Source organism: Ostrinia nubilalis, chromosome 19, assembly GCF_963855985.1.
Source record: "Ostrinia nubilalis chromosome 19, ilOstNubi1.1, whole genome shotgun sequence".
Taxonomy (NCBI): domain Eukaryota; kingdom Metazoa; phylum Arthropoda; class Insecta; order Lepidoptera; family Crambidae; genus Ostrinia; species Ostrinia nubilalis.
Genome location: NC_087106.1, coordinates 7,674,132 through 7,695,699, shown reverse-complemented (window position 1 = coordinate 7,695,699; position 21,568 = coordinate 7,674,132). Strand labels below are relative to the sequence as shown.

Sequence of the window (21,568 nt, the reverse complement as noted above, 5' to 3'; positions counted from 1 at the left end):
CCGTCTATCGTCGGATTTTGATATATTCTAATTATTATACACGTTAATCTTTATCATACTTATACTATACAGTACCTACGTACTCATTGAAAAAAAAGTAAACTGAATACCATGTAAACCTTTTCAACAGGCTATTATGAAGGCGGTGCTTACACCGTATTGTGTTCAAAGTGCATATTAATACATGATTGTAACCATTGGTTTAACAGCGAACAAACCGCAGCAGGTTTACCATATCAATAGCCAGGTAATGGTCGCCATTATGACCGTTCTAACGCTATAGAGAAAGCACACAATGCTTACAGCCCTTTAAGCTTCGAATTGCCTGACTACAAGTTAGGCATAGATAAACAACAACAGACAGTCTACTTTGTCAAAGTCGCGTCGTAGCAATTTGTCACTGAACATGCGGTCGAAGACTGCAACAACTGAAAATAGGCATGGTTTATTGACTTACAGTGAAACCATCTACATATACTCGTAGCTGATGCATCCATATCTGATTGCCCGTATTTACGTAGATGTTCGAGTAAATAAAGCTTTCTTTGCAGATGTTTTTGATCTCTGATGCCGTTCTATTTTGTATTTTATTTAGTGAATTCTACCTAGTGAAGTAGGTACCTACTGATCTTTTAAAATCTGTGAAAGTCAATACAATAGTGGTTGTACAGTTTTAATTAACTTAAAGATCGTTTATTGCTAATACTTTTTTAAAAGAAAATGCGTAATTATCGCGATCGAAATGGCTCTTCTCATCGAGCTACGTCTCCACTCTAGTTACTTTAACCATTGCGTAATCCCGAACTCTTTGTTTTCACCGCACTTTCGATTTTGTCGCTCGGCGTAAGCACATACCACGTGGTCACATGGGTGGTAATTTAAGTGCCTCTTAAGTATTGTTGCGATCAGTGGCGGATTTACCATCAATATCGGCCTTTTAAATTCGGTAGGTATTCTAGTTCCATTCAAGCATTATAAATATTATGGTTTACATTATTGTACAGAAGTTAGACCTCAGTAGTCAACCTCATAAAGGTTGCAGGAAGGCGCTGAATGCAGGCAACTCTGAAAATCATTGAGGAAGGTCTATGTTGATTCAACAGTGAACGCACTGCGGTGATGTTTAAGAATGATATTTGACCCCAGATTTGCCCCAAAATCTGCTGCTCTAGGAAAAGTAAGATGTACTTATCCTACTGACTGACATAGCCCGCAGAATCGCTAATCTAGTAGCAGTAGACGGGGCACATAGCTATAGCTCGTTGAGCTGATGGCCGTTGGGGCAGGAAAGTTCTCGAGTGGCGACCACGAGCCGGAAACGTAGCGTGGGCAGGCCTCCCACAAGGTGGACCGACGATCTGTTGAGAGTAGTGGGAGGTGCCTGGATGCGAGCGGCGCAGGACCGGTCTTTGTTTAAATCTTTGGGGGAGTCATTTGTCCAGCAGTGGACGTCATTCGGCTGAAACGAACGAACTTTGCCTAGTAAATCCGGCACTGTTCTTACATGACTTCTTAGCCACCCACTGGGATTGAAAGTTCCAGCTCAGTCACGATTTAGCTGTAAGAATTAGTTGCAGTAGTTTATAATGCAGTACCTTTGAGGAACTCGCCTCGACTTTCGCAATTTCACATTAACAGCTGCGATAGATTATTGGTCCCTTTCTCTTCTTAACAACTGACCAATTATAAGTATACGTGTAATCAGGTAAGATGCTTTGAACGGGAAATTAAACTAAAACATAAGCTTAAACTTAATAACTTAAAGCACAAATACATTCTCGCATCCTTACGTTCTTGTAAGGGCTGATTTTTCAATCGTTGGTTAAGTTTTAACTGAAGAATAGAACTGTCATTTTGACTTATTTCCCATACTAAAACTGTCAATATGCCAAACTTATTCTTCAGTTAAAAGTTATCCAGCTATTGAAAAATCAGGCCTAAAGTAACTAAGGCAAACAAAAATGTAAAATTGGTAGTTGTATCTTCATAATATATGTCAAGAAACTCTACTACAAATTCAAAAACAGTGGGATTGCCCTTGAGGTTGAGATTCATAGATCTTTCTATGATAATTTTCATCGTCATTATCTACTTATTGTAAAAATTATACCTACTTAATGACCTGGTGAACTTTGTATGATCTACATCTATGTCTTCCATTATATTTTCACCATTTAAACCTTCCTTGGGCTACGACAAACATTTCTAGACCAAAATTAAAATCGCCCAGCCATTCTCGTATTTTAAAGAGATTAACGAACAGCGATTGATTTTTAACCTTATTGCATTTGCAAATATAGTTTCATGATCTTGACATGGAATATAATTTACAGCTTGTATATTATCTTAACAGCTCCATTCACTTGATATCAGGATAATCGCTTATTAACATTCCACCTCTATCGGAACATTGCGTGATAAATATCAGTAAAGAGGTATACCTCATTAATGTCATTATTTGAGGTTTTTATTAACTTATTAAGAGTACAAATGACTAATTAATAGGGATTAATGATAAATTATGTGCGGTTGAACGAAAAGCTAAAGATTATCTTATCAGCTGATTTGTTTCTGAAATCTTCATCCAATGGCTTACGCATGCTATAAACTGTTTGATGCCTAATAATTAATAACTTCATAGTTTTTGTCTACATTATAAATACTAGTATACTAACAAATAATTCGTATCAGACGTTTTATAAATTATTTCTCATCGTAAACAATGCGTATTGTGTACACTGTACACATTGTATAATGAGAGAGTAAATACCTACTGTGGTTGTTAAGGTTACACTTACTATAAAATTAATATTGAACTACAACTGCTACCAACTAATAAACAGGGTTTTCCTACGAAATTCACGAACAAATTGACCTACATGTCGATTGTCCAGTCTACAAAATATAGATCCAGCCTTACTATTGTCTACATTTCGCAACAGTGGGCAGCCAGTAGATTAATCTTACCAGCCATTCGATTATTATTACTATATACAATTATTATACGTATATTTCTGCAAGTGCAACTGTGACCTTAACCGGTTGGCAATCGGCTAACGTAGCTAAAATTGTATATTAATGTTAGACTGGCCTATTGCTAGTAATTTTATGCCGAAAACTGGTTGGTATATGACTCGAGTAAACTTCAAATCAACTCTATTACGAGGTGAGCCATTTGCCTCTTTGGTTTGAACTTAGAAAAGTTTAGGTAAAGCTTATTGGTACTTAAAAGTTCCAACATAAAACTTTTCTTAGTAGGTATGTTACTTTGAAAGTTAATTCATAAGATGATACCTACAAGGCAGTGTGTAAAACGTCTAAAATATATTTATTCATTTATTGGAATGGAAGAATTTAACTTTAGTGGACCTACCACATAAAACCAGATAAAAATCAATCATCATTTAAAAACATAAAAATCTAAATGTATGATATGGGTAATAAACTAATTTATTAAATTTTACTACAAAAATCAATTAGCATAGTAATATAGCCAGCTGTAAAACAGAGTGGTTCGGCCTTATTCTGAATTAGGTATATCTCAATTTCAATATTAAGTGTGACTAACCGGTTGCTGCGACCTATTCTAAAAGCTAGCTTAAAATATGGCTGTGAGTCTTGTCAACAGGCAGCGTATCTATTTAGAAAATATACCTAGGGCCGTATCTTGAAATGTCACTCCAACTCGATCTAATCTCAAACTCAGCTCAAGTCTGTGATTGGTTGAAACCAAGCACTGGACCAAGAAAAGAACATTATTAAAAATAAGGGTTGGTTGCAATTCTCTTACAATACAATACAAATAATTTTATTGGTAAACTAGCTGACCTGCTAGTTACACAATTTTATAAGAATCCGTCAAGCCTTTTCGGATGAGCTTTGTTGCCATCACTGTGACATAAGAATTTTAAAATAGAAAAAGGTAATTTGATTTACAAGTTGTGTATCTTAACTAGCTTTAACTTTTGAATGCAATTAAAGAATACGAGTAAAGTGTTTGTTTCTTAAGGAATTCATTTACTTTAATAACACTTAAGTTAATTATAAATTCTCCATAAAGTCTTAATCTGTCAATTGACCGTAACAAGTAGTTCCGTCTCCGGTACAACTTAGTTTTGTATGCTGAGCCTGCTGTGAAAGCTAATCTTCTGATCAGACTAGACCTTGGGATTGGAAATTGAACTGTGTTTAATGAAGATTACAGTTCATAATTAAACATATCGACGTTCTAATAGTTGTATAAATGAAGTACCTACTTACATGATAAATTATATCCATGACTGAGAATAAAAGCTTTTTGATTTTACTTTTCATGTCGGTAGTAACATCAAGGAAATGTAGTTCGAGGAAAACGTACATTTAATATGACTGTACCATAAACTAATAATACGGGAAAATCTACCTCTATTCGTAATAAATGTGTCGTAGCGCAAAATACATAACTATGTGTAAATTGTGCTGAAATTGTATGAAATTCAGTGCGGTCTAGTTTGTGGTTAGACCGTTAAAATGTCTCAATAGTACCGCATTACCAGTATCAGGTATTATTTCAAGATATAAATCGTCATTTTGCGATGATTTATGCACATTAATGGTCGTGAATACGTAATGATCTTCGATCGTGTGAGTTACAGATCATAAGTCTGGTATCAGATTATTATTTACAAGCACCTAAACAGGACTGCTAAACGTGATCACGAAAACATGTTAATTAAAAAAAATTGTAAAATTTATATCATTTTGTGTGTCCTAAGAGAAATAAAAGCTTTAAAATGACCTAGAGTCAGCGCGACATCATAAGCTTTGTTATACTTAGTACTCATATCTGTAAAGTCAGTAGACTCAGTAGTGTGTATTTTACATTTGAAATCTTTTACAAAAATCATTTTACTCAATAGACTTACCTACCCATATTCACAAACATTACTATGAGGTCTCACAGTGCGCGTGGACGCACAGGGTGACACACGAACCAATCACAGAGCTCTATTTAACGCTGTGCGTTCGATTTGCTGCTTCACTTAAGCAACACAATACATACTAGAAAACTCCAACTCCTTTAAGAACACTGGATTGGCAGTCACTACATTCATGGATAAGGAAAAATTACAAGAAAGGAATATGCTTCGCCAAAAATTGCAAGAAGCCCGACAGAAAGGACAGCATGCAATAATAAAACATAATAAACTGATTATAAACGGAAAACCTTACGAAGATCTCCCAGTAGAAAAGGAAAACTGCAACAAAGCTGGCCACAACAACACTAAGGACATTCAGCAACAAACACCTGTGGAAGAAGATAAAACAACAACGTCTACCAACTGTACATTTCGCAAATAACTGTACAATCGCATTCCAGAATATTCAAAGCATAGGGAATAAGTTACCTCTAATTGAACAGCTATTGGTAGACTCAAATCTAGATGTAATATCATTGTCAGAAGTAGGTAAAAACAGAGATTTTTGTGAAACAATAAAAATACCCGGATACAAAATAGCCTCACTGTTTTGTAGGAAAAAACATAGATTAGGTGGAGTCTGTATAGCAATTAAGGATACATTAGAAAATGTGATTAGAGAGGATATTGTTAAGTTTTCTAAAGAATTTATTATAGAATTTAGCGCAATAGAACTTCCACAAATTAATACTATCATTGTAGGTGTATATAGGCCGGATCGCAATATAAATATATTCTATGAGCAAATGACAAAATTACTCAATAAACTAAACCACCAAGATAGGAACAAACATATAATAATTGGCGGTGATTTTAATATTGACGTATTATGCACCAAAAACAAAAGAAAACAAGAATTTCTCGATTTCATGCTATCATACAATCTGAAACAACTTATTAAAGAACCCACTCGTGTAACTGAAAAAACGCAAACCTCTATTGATTTAATATTTACCAACTATAAACCATTTGTAAACAAAACATATGTGAAAGACTACGGTCTGTCTGACCATAAATCAGTTATAATAGAATTACGCCTAGAAAATTTGCTCCATAACAACAGTAAACCCTGGCTAGTAAAAAAGCGAGTATTTACAAAACAAAAAATATTAAATTTTAAAAATGCATTACAGGAAATTGATTGGAGTAATATCACAAATAATGGTAAAGACATTCAAGCAAACTATACAACCTTCCATTTAATGATACAAAACCTTTTAAATAAATATATACCTTTAGAGTCCATTAAAATAAAAAACAACCAAAATAAAAGCTGGCTTACGAAATGTCTAAAAAAATCTTGTAAACACAAAAGACTCCTAAGAACACTAGTTAATGAATCAAATTCTACAGTTATAAGAAAATATTATAATCAATATAGTAAAATATTAAAAAGATGTATTAAAATGTCTAAAAAACTTGAATACTCTAAACAGATAAAACAATCTGACAATAAATACAAAACAATGTGGAAAATTATAAATACAAAAACAGGAAAAGCTAATTTCAAAATTTATAAAAATATTAAATTAAGATTTGAAGATCAACTTACCGATTGTCCAAAAACTGTGTGTGAAATATTTAATAAAACTTTCTCTGAAATAAGTAAAAAAAATACAAAATTTAAATCCAATGTCTGCCAAGTCATAAACTCACCAGCATGTTCCATGTATCTGCAACCCGTAGATCAAAAAGAAATTAAAAAAATCATAGCGTCTCTAAAAAATAAACAAAGTAGTGGTATAGATGAGGTCCCACCAACATTAATAAAACAATGTAGCGAGGAGCTGTCTGAGCCTTTAACACACCTCATAAATCAAAGTTTCCAAGAAGGCATCTTCCCAGATTTATTAAAGATTTCATTAATTAAACCGATACATAAAAAAGACGATACTACCATAGCCAACAACTATAGACCTATAGCTCTCCTACCAAGTTTTTCCAAAATATTCGAAAAAGCTATGTGTAACCGATTGTATACGTTCTTAGAAAAAATGAATATATTAGACGAAAACCAAAACGGATTCAGAAAAACCAAATCGACAACATTAGCTGTATATAAATATATCCAAACAGCCCTCGAACATATAAACGATAAACAATACGGACTAGGACTATTACTGGACATGACAAAAGCATACGAAACTGTCGATTATAATATATTGTTAGAAAAACTCTATGGATCTGGAGTACGGGGACCAAGTCATCAATGGTTTAAATCTTACCTTCAAAACAGACAACAAATAGTACAAATAGATAGTTATGACAATAAACAACATAAAATAATAACCACTAAGTCCAGTAAAAAACATATGACCTGTTCCATACCCCAAGGCAGTGTCCTAGGATGTGTACTCTTCCTAGTTTACATCAACGACCTTCCGAAAATTATAAAAAACGACGTTATCTTACCGGTCCTTTTCGCTGACGACATATCAATTTTAATAAAGTGTAATAACATCGAAACTGCAAATACTTTACTGAAAGAAAGCTTACAAAAAATAACAAACTGGCTCCAAGATCACAATCTCCAAATAAACTTCCCAAAAACGAAAATCATACAGTTTAGATCATATAAAAAAAATCCATTAACTATCAATAATACCTTCATAAATAATCAAATAGAATTAGTAGATACATTCAAACTTCTTGGCATTGTAATAGACACACACCTTAGCTGGAAAAAACACATAGAACATGTTAAATCAAAACTATCCAAATTTACTTACGCTCTTTATGAAATAACTCACAGTACACACACAGAAGCAGCATTAGCAGCCTACTACGCCTACGCCTATTCTCAATTAAAGTATGGAATTATACTCTGGGGAAACAGTACAGATTTCATTGACCTCTTTATCATGCAAAAAAAATGCATCAGAATAATAGCTCAAATAGACAATACGCAATCATGTAAACCCTACTTCATTAAATACAACCTACTTACCTTACCATCGATATATATTTATGATACATGTATATTTACTTATAAGAATATTAATAATTTTACAAAAATCAAGGACACGCATAATAGAAATACCAGACATAAGGATAAACTTTACTTACCTCAATCAAGAATAAAAATGTTAAATACCAGCCCCTACTACATGTCAGTGAAACTATACAACAAACTTCCTGAACACATAAAAACCGAACCTAACATTAAACGCTTTTCTAAAGCTCTGAGACAATATTTAATACCTAAATGTTTCTACTCAATTAACGAATATCTAACTACTGACCACCGAAAATGTCTCTAGATACTTTAATTTGTAATCTGCTTGTTTTGTTATTTTTTAGCATCGAAGTATGCAATTATGTTACTTCTCATATTATGTATAATGAATGTATATAGCCACCTACTCTGTTGCAATACCTCCTAGGTCACTAAGTCTTAAGCCCATGTGTATGTAATTTCCACCATTACAATAATTGTCACTTAGTACGCAATAAAGATTTGAATTTGAAAAAAAAAAAAAAAAAGTATCGTTTGTGAATACGGCCATTATACATTTTGTTCCGTTACGTCCCGTCCCTAGTGCATAGTGGTTCTAAATATTATACAAATTCGCACTCATTTTAGCTACACACACCTCATTCAATCTTATTATTTTGCAAAAATAACAGCAGTCCATCATCCACCTGCAGTTTCATAGTCTCAATGTCAGCTGCAGCAATAAAGCATTATTAGAAGATTGCATTTAAATGAAACCCTCGTTGACAGCCGCTGAAACAGACTGACAACTATTAAAGCGGTGTTATTGGTCCAAATTACTGCACGACACAGTGATTTGTGGTCGAGAGTTATGAAATCATATATCATGCTGCTTCTTGCTTGTATTTCAGGTAGCCATTAGCGTTCTGGATCCATTCTACTATTTAAATGATCCAACACATGATTTGTTCTTATGTAATTTAATTGTGGATTAAACAGCTTCACTCTAGGTATTTTACGACCTAGGTACCATAATTCATATTTATCTATCATATTAAAATCCAAATAGGTACATATTAACATTGCAGCTTAATTGCTTAATCGTTAAACCAATCAAGGTTGTTTGAAATTAAATCATTAAGGCGATTATGCGATCCTTCACGGGTGTGTAATGTATGATATAACTACATATCATATAATACTTAGATGATATAACATCAAATTATATAAAATCGTTTAATATAATAATTATTTACTATAATAAACGAATAATATAATTTTAAAACGAATAATTTTAAGACAAATAACTATTAACTGATATAAAATGGTTTGATATAATGAATATTTTCTATAAAACTTACAACGTATAAAGTTTAAAACAAATAACATTCAAATCATATAAAAATAAAATGTCGAACAATCAAATGAGATAAAATTCTTTTCCTATAAAACTTAAATCATATAACAATAATAATTTTATATAAAGTTCATTTGTTATAATAAGCATTGCATGCAGCAAGCAAGCAAGCGAGCAAGCAAGCAAGCTAGCAAGCAAGCTAGCATGCAGGCAAGCAAGCTAGCAAGCAGGCAAGCAAGCAGGCAAGCAAGCAAGCAAGCAAGCAAGCAAGCAGGCAAGCAAGCAGGCAAGCAGGCAAGCAGGCAAGCAGGCAAGCAAGCAAGCAAGCAGGCATGCAGGCATGCAGGAGGCATGCAGCATGCAAATTTGACTAAAAACTTGAGACTTCTGTCACGGCTCCGGCACTGCGGGGCTCTGGCGGTCCCTCGCGTGCTAATCGTCGCAGATGGCTTTCGCTCGACACCGCGTCTTCGGCTTGCTGGCCGGCTTCGCCGGCCAGCCTCAGCCGCGGCGCCTCGCTTCCAGCCACCTGCTCCTCAGCCCGCGGGCCGCCTCGCCCCTCCGTGCCTACGCGCTTCTAAATTACACTCTAGGGGTAGGGCAGACAAGACTACGTGGAGTCGGTTTTACGGCGATTCGTTTTTGTCACTAAAGTCATTTATAAGTCAAGCTAAAAAAGAACATACTTAAAGTTATATCTATCAGAAATTATATCAATTAAAGAGTATAACAAATAATATTTATTACAAGTAATGGTTATGTGAAATAATATTTATATTAAACAAAATTACATCAAATGAGTCTTAGATTAAGTAAGGTTTATATCAAATGTCTTTATGCGTTGTGATTGGTATCTGAAATGATATTATTAGAAATGATTTATTATATGACGTAAACATTATATGTTAAAAAATTATATCAAGTGTTATTATAACATACGTTTATTATACAATATGAACGTTATTGAAATGAATTTATATCATATAAACTTATATAAACTGTCACGCACCCATCCTTCACTAGGTATTTTAAAATCTAGAACTACATAACAGTGTTAATTTAATAAAAAAAAGTGCCGCATTAATTTTATTTATTGAATCTATTAATGAAATAGATGATTCTGCCTCGAATGCAACGAAAACGCGGGCACGTAGCGGAACGTTGCATTTGGCTTATGTAAAAATTACGTAAAACTTGTGCGCCTGCGCTGGTTAGACCTGTGGACACGTGACTTTGGGTACTAGTGAGTTCACGTGTATTTCTGGACCTTTTATTGTAGGTCCTGAAATTAGTGCATTTTAAATCTGTCTCAAGTCATAGTATGAGTAGTATGGTCAATATTTGAAATTCAAGCATTCAGTCTCAGTTAATGCGTTTGTGCTTTCTTAAGGTTCTGCCAAACCAACGCGTGCAGGCAGCGTGCGCGATGGCGATGACGGTGGCGATCAACTGGGCTGGGATGTGCGCCATGATAAAATCTTATCGATGACTTTAGACGGCAAACGTATAGGCTTATCGCGTAAATTTCGATAAAATGACGCGATAAAAGTGATAAAGTGATCAGTTCACATCAACGCGTGCTGTCATTGGTCGCCATCGCCATTACCGACGCGATTTGCACGCGTTGGTTTAGCTGAAGCTTTAGTATACTCTGATCACTTATTTAATTGTTTATTTCTTTGCCATTCCTTCGTCTTTTCATTCTTATTAATAATTGTAATGTGCCCTGGAGGCAACACTTCAAACGATTTCAAATTATGTAGGCCTTTTACGAACGAAACAAAGCTTGCCCTTAAGGACGACATATTATTATGAGCTGATACTAAGAAGAAGCAGAGAAAAAATCTTTAGCGATGGTCATTTAAAAGTATAGCTTGCATCATTATAAGTATCAGCTTCCTTTCACCATCCCTGTAGCTTCATTGCAGTTCCTTATTAAAACCAGAGTGCCATTCATTCGACATTCTGTACGGAATACCAATTAAATTATGTCTAAATTAGGTAAGTCTTCGTGATTGTATTCATGCACAACAAGCTGGTTTCGTAGGAGTCTGGTGTAGGTAACGGTATCGAATACTGAATTCGGTTGTACAACTATCTTTTCGTAACAATTTAGTGCATTTATGTGCTGTAAATACTTAAAGTAGCTTCTTACTTCTTAAAGTCCAAGACTTTAGATTTTGCGATGGTTTAATTATTAATTAAGTATTCAGGAGGGATATTTTTTCGTGGTACCTACTCCTTGAAGTGTCTACTTTCAAACACGCCTAAACTGTTCAGGCATTTTAGGTGCGCTACGAGGAATAGTTTAGGTGCGCGTTCTTAGGTGCGATTGAAAATAGATGCGCTTCGAGTGTGACTTAATTCTTAAAATAATATCCTACTAATATTATTAATGCGAAAGTTTGGATGTCTGGATGAATGTATGTTTGTTACTCTTTCACGCAAAAACTACTGAACGGATTTTGATGAAACTTTACAGTATTATTGTTTATATCCCAGAATAACATATTATAGGCTATATCAGTGACAAACTAAATTTCACGCGGGTGAAACCGCGGGAAAAAGCTAGTTGAGAAAAATAATTTTCTGAGTGACAATGTTTAATACGCCCTTTTCTTATCTTCCGTACCTAATGTGTTGTTGTAGATCAAATTGCTGTACACTTGTGCAATAATTGTGCAAAACCATGAACCCGCGATTGTGTACCAATTATTGTCATTACACATTACATTCGCTATTAGGGCTCATACGGCTCTCATACAAATTGCATGATTAGTCATTATTACCCGTACACATTAGAGTTACAATAGATAATTTGCCAGAACTGGTAAACTGTCAGTTAATGTCATTTTCCAGTAGCAGTCCCTATTAACGAGGGTAGGTACCCAATAATACAGTATGGTTCACTAAAGATAAGTACCTACTAACCTACTTATTACAAGAAAATATTGGATGAAAGCTTTGATATAGGCTATAGAGTTCGAGATTTAGCTCTGATTTACAAACTTTAAACTATTGAAATTCATCTTCAAAATACAGTTTAATATTTAGTTGCTTAAATCTCTACATACATACGCCACAAGAAAAGTCCCAATCTAACATAACATACAATCGAATTGAGAATCTCCTTCTTTTTTGAAGTCGGTTAAAGATATCGCGCCTAACGTTAGACCCAACCATTATAATATTAGCAAAATTATTAGTAACGCAAAATATCAAAAGATGCATGTACTCGTATCAATTTGTCTCCGCTAGCGGATACGGCCGGGTTGCAACACCGCATGTTAAAGGATTAGTTAACGGCACTAAACGGAGGTTAGGACATGACCTGAGAAGGAAGCCGGTTGTATAACTCGATGGCTGTCAAACCTCTCGTTAACTAGTTCAGATAAATTGTAACGGCTTCATTAGATCTGTACGACATGGTGTAGAAAGCGATACAATGTAAACAAGTAGAGTGGTTACATGCACAATGTAAACAAATAGGTTTAACATTAAACCTTTTGTTGAAGGCTTTGATTCATTGTGTTTAATCAATAGTTAAATGAAGTTAGTGCGGATGACGTGACATCAAGTCAATGACTGTGGCATCTTACTTAATAGTTGTAAAGTGTTATTTTGCAATAAGTTTGACACAGTAAAAATTAAAAATATTTGCGAAGATTATTCGCGACATCCTATATTATTCTATTGAGGAAATATTGATGAAAAATGTATTCAATAAATGATTATAACGATGTATAAGTGTATAATTAAGCGTTATACAAATTAAAATGCAAAGCTTGCCGGAAACTATAGGCAATAGTGTCGTAACTAGTTGCACCCGCACTAGTTGCATTGGGCGTTGCGCGTGCGACTATGCGGCCCGCGAAACTAGTTTTTGAGCGTAACTATGTTTTAATGCCATCTATCGTGGAGCATTTGAAACTGGACAAAGTTATTATAAAAATAATTATTTTATTAATGAAATTCCTTTCTTTACGTTAAATATTGATCCAGCTTTAGGTCCTACAGGGTCCTAATTTATTTGTAACTTTTGTAAAAAGTTTCTTACTCAACTTCTTAGCCCTTCTTCTTAACTAGTACTACCACAGAATAAATTCTGTGCCCTTACTAGTAAAGTTTTACTGGTAAGGCAATTTTTAATATTTCTCCATAGTTCCTGTAACTTAAGTCCTTTGAATGTAACTTTGTATTTAAACAGTGCTTTATAAAAGTGAAAACTGTCTCATGAGCAAATTGATTATCCATGGTGTGCTACAATGGCTAAACCATATAGATTCACAAAGAAATTGTTGCAATTAAGAAACGATGGCTCTTATAAGATAGCACAAAACACGATCTGTCGTGTAATTTAGATAAAGAATTTAAACTAGATAATACGTATTAACAATGGCATCATAAGCTGCTTTAGAAATTGTAGAGGCATGCTTGTAGATTGGAATTTGATAGGGCTTTAATCGTGTAAGTAATCTTAAATATTGCTTATAACTGCTGAAGTTGTGTGGTAATGAATTAACTCTTTCGCTGTCCATTGGAACACAATAGACTAGTATTATTTTATTATCAGTGACAAAATAGTAAAGTAGCAAAAATGGCGGGAACTATATTATGTTGTAGTCATTACTTGTTGAACTGATAAACTTTTAGATCGGTTGCACCATCTTAACTTTAACGGTAACTATAAATATAACACCGGTGCTTTTGTATGGAGTTGGACAGACTTTTGACGTTTGTTCAAGTTAAAGTAAGATGGTGTAACCCGGATTCCGTGGAGGGTAGTTGAACGGGAAGCATGGTCGATCTGTTTTAATGGTTTCAATTTATTATTTAATGGACTTTAGTGTACAAATTTGGTGTTATTTTGTGTTCTAAAGTGCAGTGAAGTGGTAAATTACAAAAAACATTGAAATACTTCGAGTTTGAGCGCGCATCGAGTGTCGAGTGGGTTGTCGTATGAACAACCCGCTTTGGACCCGGTGGCGTCTTGAAACCTGCTTACGGGCATACTTAACTCCACGGAATCCATGAAAAATCAATAGAACTGAAACTCCCACGTTCTATTGATAACTATGTCAATTTTCACTCGATATTGGCAGAAATAAACCTCCCAGAGAGGTTTGGTTGCCATAAAAAAAAAAGGTGTAACCCGTGCTAAAATTAAAATAATAAAATTAAATCAAAAAGTGATAAAGTTTGCTACGTGCTACAACTTTATTTTCACAAGTCTCTCTTTGTCTAACAAATAAAGTCATCGAACCGACAACCTTACCCCTCAAACATATTTAGTCATTGTAGCATTTATATTAATTCCTTTGTGTTTGTAAACACTTAGTTCAAGAATGTTTTCATAATGCTTCAAACAAACAAATTATCCTGTTCGTGGTTGTAATTTAATAAGTTTTTTTGTTCATAATTATGCAAATACTTACACACGCTTGTTTAACGACAACAATGTACTTAGCGTAGGTTTCGAAACTATACAAGCCATTTCTATGATAACAAGTTCATTATCAACAATAACAATGAGTATAATTATAACAAAATTACGTTACAGTTTGCAAGTAATTAAGTAATCAAAAATCTCAAACTTGTGGGACCCGCTTTTGAAAATCTATCCAGTTTTGTCACGAGTTTTGAAATCTCGTTAAATGTTTACAACGTAACATCGTGGTCATTAAGTTTTATATGCGGGTGTACAATAAAAGATTACTATGTAGATATAATATTTAATATTAGACCTTAAAACAAAAGAAATAAGGAAAATTAACTTTTGGTTTCTTTGTATAATAGTGCGTAGACGCCAATGGACGCAAAATAGTTAAGGCAAATAAAGTTACGCAAAGCTGGCCAGATACAATCAATGTGAAACAGATCTCGTTCTATTGTTTAAAAAAATGTAAATGTCAATGCTACAGATTTCTTTTAATGTCTTTATACGTAATGGGATATGGCCAGTTCTAATGTAGGTTTTTTTTTTTATATTTTAAAGAATTACATAGTATACTTCCAGAGCTAAGCAGACCTTAAACTGTTGCGTTTCACAAGCAATGCCATTCTTTATTTTAGATTAATTAAATCTGTTAATAAGTATCAATCAAAATTACGAAACCTCACGTATGATTGATGTTGCTACAAATTACACGATTCTCGTCCATTCTCGAGTTGACAATGATAATTGTTTCATTACCTCCTATTAATTGCGACAGCCGCTGTGTAATTGTGAGATGATTGTTCCATGATGATTTGTTCAGACGACACATAAAGCTTTACACTGTGACCTCTTTATGCCTCTTATGTACTTGTAATAGAGGGTCGATTTTTCAACAAAAATGTAAAGTCTGATGTGCTATCTGTACGTGTACTGGATTCGAAGAAAGGATTTGTCGTGAGGCATAATAGTTTTTTTCTTAGATGATGTATTGCGAAGATATAAACGTAATGTTATTCGTTTTCAGTAATTGTAACATGGTTATAAATTATTCATGATTCAACTAAGAAAAATAACTGATTTATTAACATTGATTTTAACAATAATAAACACCGCCTTTAATTCTGGTGTAAGGCACAATTTATTTTTTGTTTTGACTGATTACATTTAATATGGACTTGTAAATTGGTTTAATTGAAGCTTACAAATGTTTTATTTACTGTTAAAATCTAACGAACTACTCAATAAATCTCTCAAAAACTATAGTACTGAAAATTTACCTTGCTGAATAATAATTTGATTGGAAAACCGTTTATTTATTTTATCACAAATATACACCAACTAGCGGCCGCCCGCGACTTCGTAGGTACGCGTGGATCCCGTTTTACCCCCTTAGGTGGAATTTCGTAAGTTTCTTAGCGGATGCCTACGTCATAACATTTACCTGCCTGAAATTTCAACTGAAATTCCAAATTTCAGCCTGATTCGTCCAATGGTTTGGGCGTATGTCATTCACCTTTGAGTTATATGTATATATTTAGATTGAAGTAGAGCCATTAAGCAAATAAGATCAGAGACATTTAGGCCATGAGATATGGGATCCGTGATAGGTTACTGCTGTGGTTACTGCTAACATGTTTCGTTTGATAAAATCTGGTTTAGATGTTGTTTTGCTGTTTACATTATTTAACTAGAAACTAAGTAAATTAACATTCTTTTCTCTTGCGATCACCACGAACGTATTTCAGACACATTATTGGTACATAAGGCGAACTTATTACTTAAAAAAAAATATTATTTAAATCAAATCAAATGAAATCAATCAAATTTAAACTATATATCGAAATTCCATTGACTCACTTACTTAAAAGGTCTGCCAGCAGACCGATTACATGGACTTCTTAGTTACAACATCTTTATTATACTAAACTAGTATTCAAGCAAATAAATGATTGATTTGATTTAATAATCAAACAGTGTTCAAGTATGACACACTTTGCAAATCTTCCGCACACCTGATTATCGAACACAGTCATAATACAAACGTCAAGATGGCCTCCAGATAACACATAATTATACCACATGCATAGCAGAGATAAGAACAACCATTCCTTTTAATCTTCAATTATTTTCCCCGTAAAGTTTCAGATCGAAAATGCTGGAAAATTAAGTCATCACCTTATTTTTCAGAAGCTGTGGAAAATTTGACTCTTCTTGGAAACACTTTCATATTAGATATTTCTAAGTTGTTGTTGATTGATAATAATGAAATAATATTAAGATTATTTTATGATTTAAGTTCCCTATATGCATTGTGCTCCTACCACAACATGCGTAAAATCAGTTTACTGTATTATTTATCTCATGGATAAAATTGTAACAACAATTAAAAAATTGTTTGTTGACTCCGAATCTGACCCTCTATTATGTTGTTCAACTGTTCTCTTTGGGCTATGGCCTGGCTTCAGGCGTTCTTCGTAAACCACCATAATCTATGATAGTCTTTGTATTCGTAATGTGCGATCTAACCTTTATGTGTGTCAAAGAAACCCATAGGTATATCAAAGTCATCATTATAGATGAACTTGTTGTAAATAACGTTATAGACAATAACTATGCGATAAAACACGACTCTAAGATAAAACGTTAACTAATTTTATTAGAATTTGTTTACATCTATAACCTTTGGCACGATCGTATGATCATAACAATTTTATTACGATAGCATATCTAAACAAAGTCATTACAAGATGAAACTGTTCAATAAGCTGGAAGCATTATCAGTTGTTTGTATCTTTGTTGTTGGCGATATACTACTACTATTTTAAACGACTTAAAAAAGGAGGAGGTTGATCCTTAATATCAATTGGACTAACTCGTCTTAAAATTTCATCCAAGGGTGCAAGTGAGATTTTCCGGAAGAACTTTTCACTAAAGACGTAGGTAGTTATAGTACGTTCGGGAAAATAAAAACAAAAGGCTAGCTTTCTATTTGTAAGAGAGATCTAGAGTTTAATTATTTTGTTGTGTTATTCAAGAGCTACCCTTACTTATGATTGTTTTAAAACGTTATTTCTTTTATTTCAGATAAATAACCGGCTGTCCCTGCAAAGCACAGACAAGACTGCAACCATTAACACCTTCTTCTGTCAACCTCTTCGCTCATAACACATGTCACTGTCATTATCCAGCTGACAGTTCAGCGGACCGCACGCAGGCTTACATTTCTCAAATTCTGTTTTGTGAAATCCAACAGTGTATGAACGAAATGAGGATAGGATCTCTGAAAAGATAGCATTCGTTTTTTCATCGTCAATAGTGTTGTAGTGATGGCGTCGTGGAAATCATGTGGACTGTGGACAGTGCTAGTGTTGTGCCTTTTCGGGAAGATTTCTGGACTGGACAATGGGCTGGCGCTCACCCCTCCGATGGGGTGGCTCGCGTGGGAAAGGTTTAGGTGTAATACGGACTGTAAGAATGACCCTGACAACTGCATAAGGTGAGTGATAACATGTACAAGCCTATTTTAATTTTAAACTAATTAGAAACAAACCTAGCTAATTAGCTGGTACTTTGGTTGGTTTAATTTCGTAAAGCGTTCACACGTTGACTATTATATCAGTCCTGTCCACGAGTCGCAATACTTATTCGTACATATTTCTGTTCATAAGCATTTCATTCTAAAAACCCTAAAAAATGGTCGTTAAGATTATTGTCGGTTCGATTCTCAATTCGAAGAAGAGCTAAAATTAGAACACATAAATTAGAACTGTCCAAACCTTCTAGCCATGACGGGGAGTTAGGTCTAAGCTTCCATTTGCTTCGGATAAATTCAGCAGGCTAAATTAACTGATGATGATGATGATGATGATGAAGATGAGTGGTAGTTTTTGTTAGATGTAAAAATTCTACAGGGTGACTTTGTAAACAGTGTTAAAAATTTTGGGAGCGACTCAGAATCAGTAAATTAATAGATTTACGTAAAGAAAACAACAATATATTTTTCATATTAAAAAACTAGCGGCCGCTCGCGACTTCATACGTGTGGGTCCCGTTTTACCCCCTTAGGGGTGGAGTTTCGTAAAATCCTTTCTTAGCGGATGCCTACGTCATAACATCTACCTGCATGTCAAATTTCAGCCCGATCCGTCCAGTGGTTTGGGCTGTGCGTTGATAGATCACTATGTCAGTCAGTCAGTCACCTTTGAGTTTTTGAATACTGTTTGTAAAGTCACCCTATAGAGTAGAGACGGATAAAAATTATCTTTAATACTCTACTGAAAATAAATGTATAGTCCTTCTACAATGGAGACTAAATGACCTGATGATGATCAATCCCCCTTCCAGCGACCGGCTGTTCCGCACGATGACGGACATCCTGGTGACGGAGGGCTACGCGGCCGCCGGCTACGAGTACATCAACGTCGACGACTGCTGGCCGGAGCGCGAGCGCGACCCGCGCGGGAAGCTCGTCCCGGATAGAGAGAGGTTCCCGTACGGGATGAAGAGCTTGGCCGATTATGTGAGTGTTTCATGCTTTTTTTATGCATAAAAAGGCAGGTATTTGACCGAAATCGCACCAGCTAGGCTAGGATGCGCGCCATGATAAAATCTTATCTATGATTTCAGACGACAAATGTATGGACTTATCGCGTTTAATCGGTAAAGTGGCGTGATAAACGCTTATCGCGGCACGCATCCTAGACCTACTAGTATTAAGTGAGATGTAGTCTAGGATGGTAAATATCTGCCCTGTAAGCCTTTTAACTCTCGGCTTGAAAAGGCCCTTTAAAGGCTAAGATTCTAAAAACATGGTACAATTAGCTATGAGGTCTTATACATATAATAGGCTAGTTTCCTGAAGAAAAGCTTTTAGTCCGGCAATTATATTGAAAAAATATATTGGACACATTTTTATTATTTTGTCAAACAAACAATTAAAAAATTACGATGTGATGAAGCGTTGAAGTTCTGCGTGACACAGTGCTACACTTTTAAGCACTCCTTGACGTCACGGGCCTCTTATTTAATACTCAAGTATTATCACTTGATAAATAAGGACTGAAATCTCCCAAAAATATTAGGGATATTTAGGTGAAACACTGTGTCGTGTCGTGAGAGTTCTAAATGTGACGTACGAGTATAATAAATGTATTATTGTAGTTTCATCTCTCTCACCTCAAATGCAGCGAGATTGCATGTGCAATAAATTCTATTATTATTCTTGACAAGAAAAAGTTCTCGACACAGATAATTTGAAGTCTTAATCATAATAATTGTACGCAAATGTCGACGCAATAATAATTTATAAATTCAATATTTTCTGTTTACGTACTTTAAGATTTTATTGTCACGTTTGTCAAAATACAGGTATTTAATAGTCAGATAGAATAAGTCTTAGAGATAATTTAAGCTTAAAATTCTATTCAAACATAAGTTTTAAGCTTGAATCAAAAGCTTTGAGTTTTTATTTATTTCAATTTAATAACGTTCTAAAAGCTCTACCTTGTATGTAATCTCAGGGTAGTACCTACAATTCAAGGTTTAAAATCACATCTTTTGAATAACTGACAGTTGCTATTTATTATCAAACATGATAAGATTACCATTTACCTTAAGTCAAATAGGTGTATAGGCATAAATTAATGCAAATTGAAAAGCTTTCAACAATAAAATGATCAATTTTCAGCTTTGATTCCTTTGTTAAATTAATCATATGTATATTGAGTTTCGACGTGTTTGTGATAAATTATGAATTTATTCAAAGGCATTTATGGTTTATGTATCAAAGCCAGGCCTATTTTGTATACAATGGAATACGAATGTGGCATATACTCATATAATTTATCAAAAACTGGTGTATAATTTGTTCCGTTAGAATGTCGATATGTGCATATTTTATTTTAATTTTTTTTTAAATTCTAGCAGCAGGTGTGGCTTATAAAACATCTGCAAATACGAAGGTTTAATAAATTAAAAGTACTATTATGTTTTATTATCATCAATAAATATCGAAAAATGTAAATAATGTCAGCATCTACAAACTCATTATTCAGGAAAATACTGAAATGTTACACACACGACTAATAAATAAACATCTAATCAAACAGGCGGTATATGTGCATTATCATATAATAGTTTATTTACTTTACTTATGTTATGACATTTATTAACAGCTGTGGCCACATCAATGAAGCGAATCGATGTTAAGTTACTTACAGTTTGTTTAATGAAGTGTAAACAAACAAGACTTGTTTGCTTTCGTAATTTTGATAAAATTGGGAGCTGTTACCAGTATTGTGGCTTAACTGATACTACAAAATCCGTAGTAAGACTAAACGTAAACATGCTTATTTGTAAAAGGTAAAATAAACACTGAAACTATCAATTTACTATCAAGACGCTGTGTTGCTTTGTAAATCCTGGTGCTAACTTATCATTCAGATAGGTATCTGCAATTTTAATGCTTTTCCATCATGCTTGGAGATAGAAGTAAAGACGAGTTGGAGGTTCTTGGGTTCTATACTCAGTTGATGGCAGTGGCAGTGGGCGGGGCACATAGCTCGTAGAGACGATGGCCGTTGGGGCATGAAAGTTCTCGAGTGGCGACCACGGGCTGGAAGACGTAGCGTGGGCAGTCCTCCTACTAGGTGGACCGACGATCTGGTAAAGGTCGCGGGAAGAGCCTAGATGCGGGCAGCGCAGGACCGTTCATTATGGAAAACCTTGGAAACGAACGAACAAACTCAGTTGATGAAGCCTGATTGACTGTAAAGTTTTCCTTGCTTTTGGAAGGCACGTTTATGGATGAAAAATATCCAGCTCGAGCAGTTAGCCAGTGATCAACATTCACGGACTGCTCTTGCAGTCATAGTAAAAGCTAA

General features: G+C 34.5%; 1 protein-coding gene across 1 annotated transcript in view; it reads left to right on the top strand.

Moving 5' to 3' along the window:
- LOC135081132 (alpha-N-acetylgalactosaminidase) overlaps positions 1 to 21,568 on the top strand; it is a 74,971-nt gene that overhangs the window by 20,650 nt on the left and 32,753 nt on the right. The window contains exons 2-3 of the mRNA XM_063975872.1: positions 17,772 to 18,183; positions 19,032 to 19,206. Of these exons, the coding sequence (XP_063831942.1) occupies positions 18,014 to 18,183; positions 19,032 to 19,206 (345 nt within the window). The 5' untranslated portion in view covers positions 17,772 to 18,013. The remainder of the gene's footprint in view (positions 1 to 17,771; positions 18,184 to 19,031; positions 19,207 to 21,568) is intronic.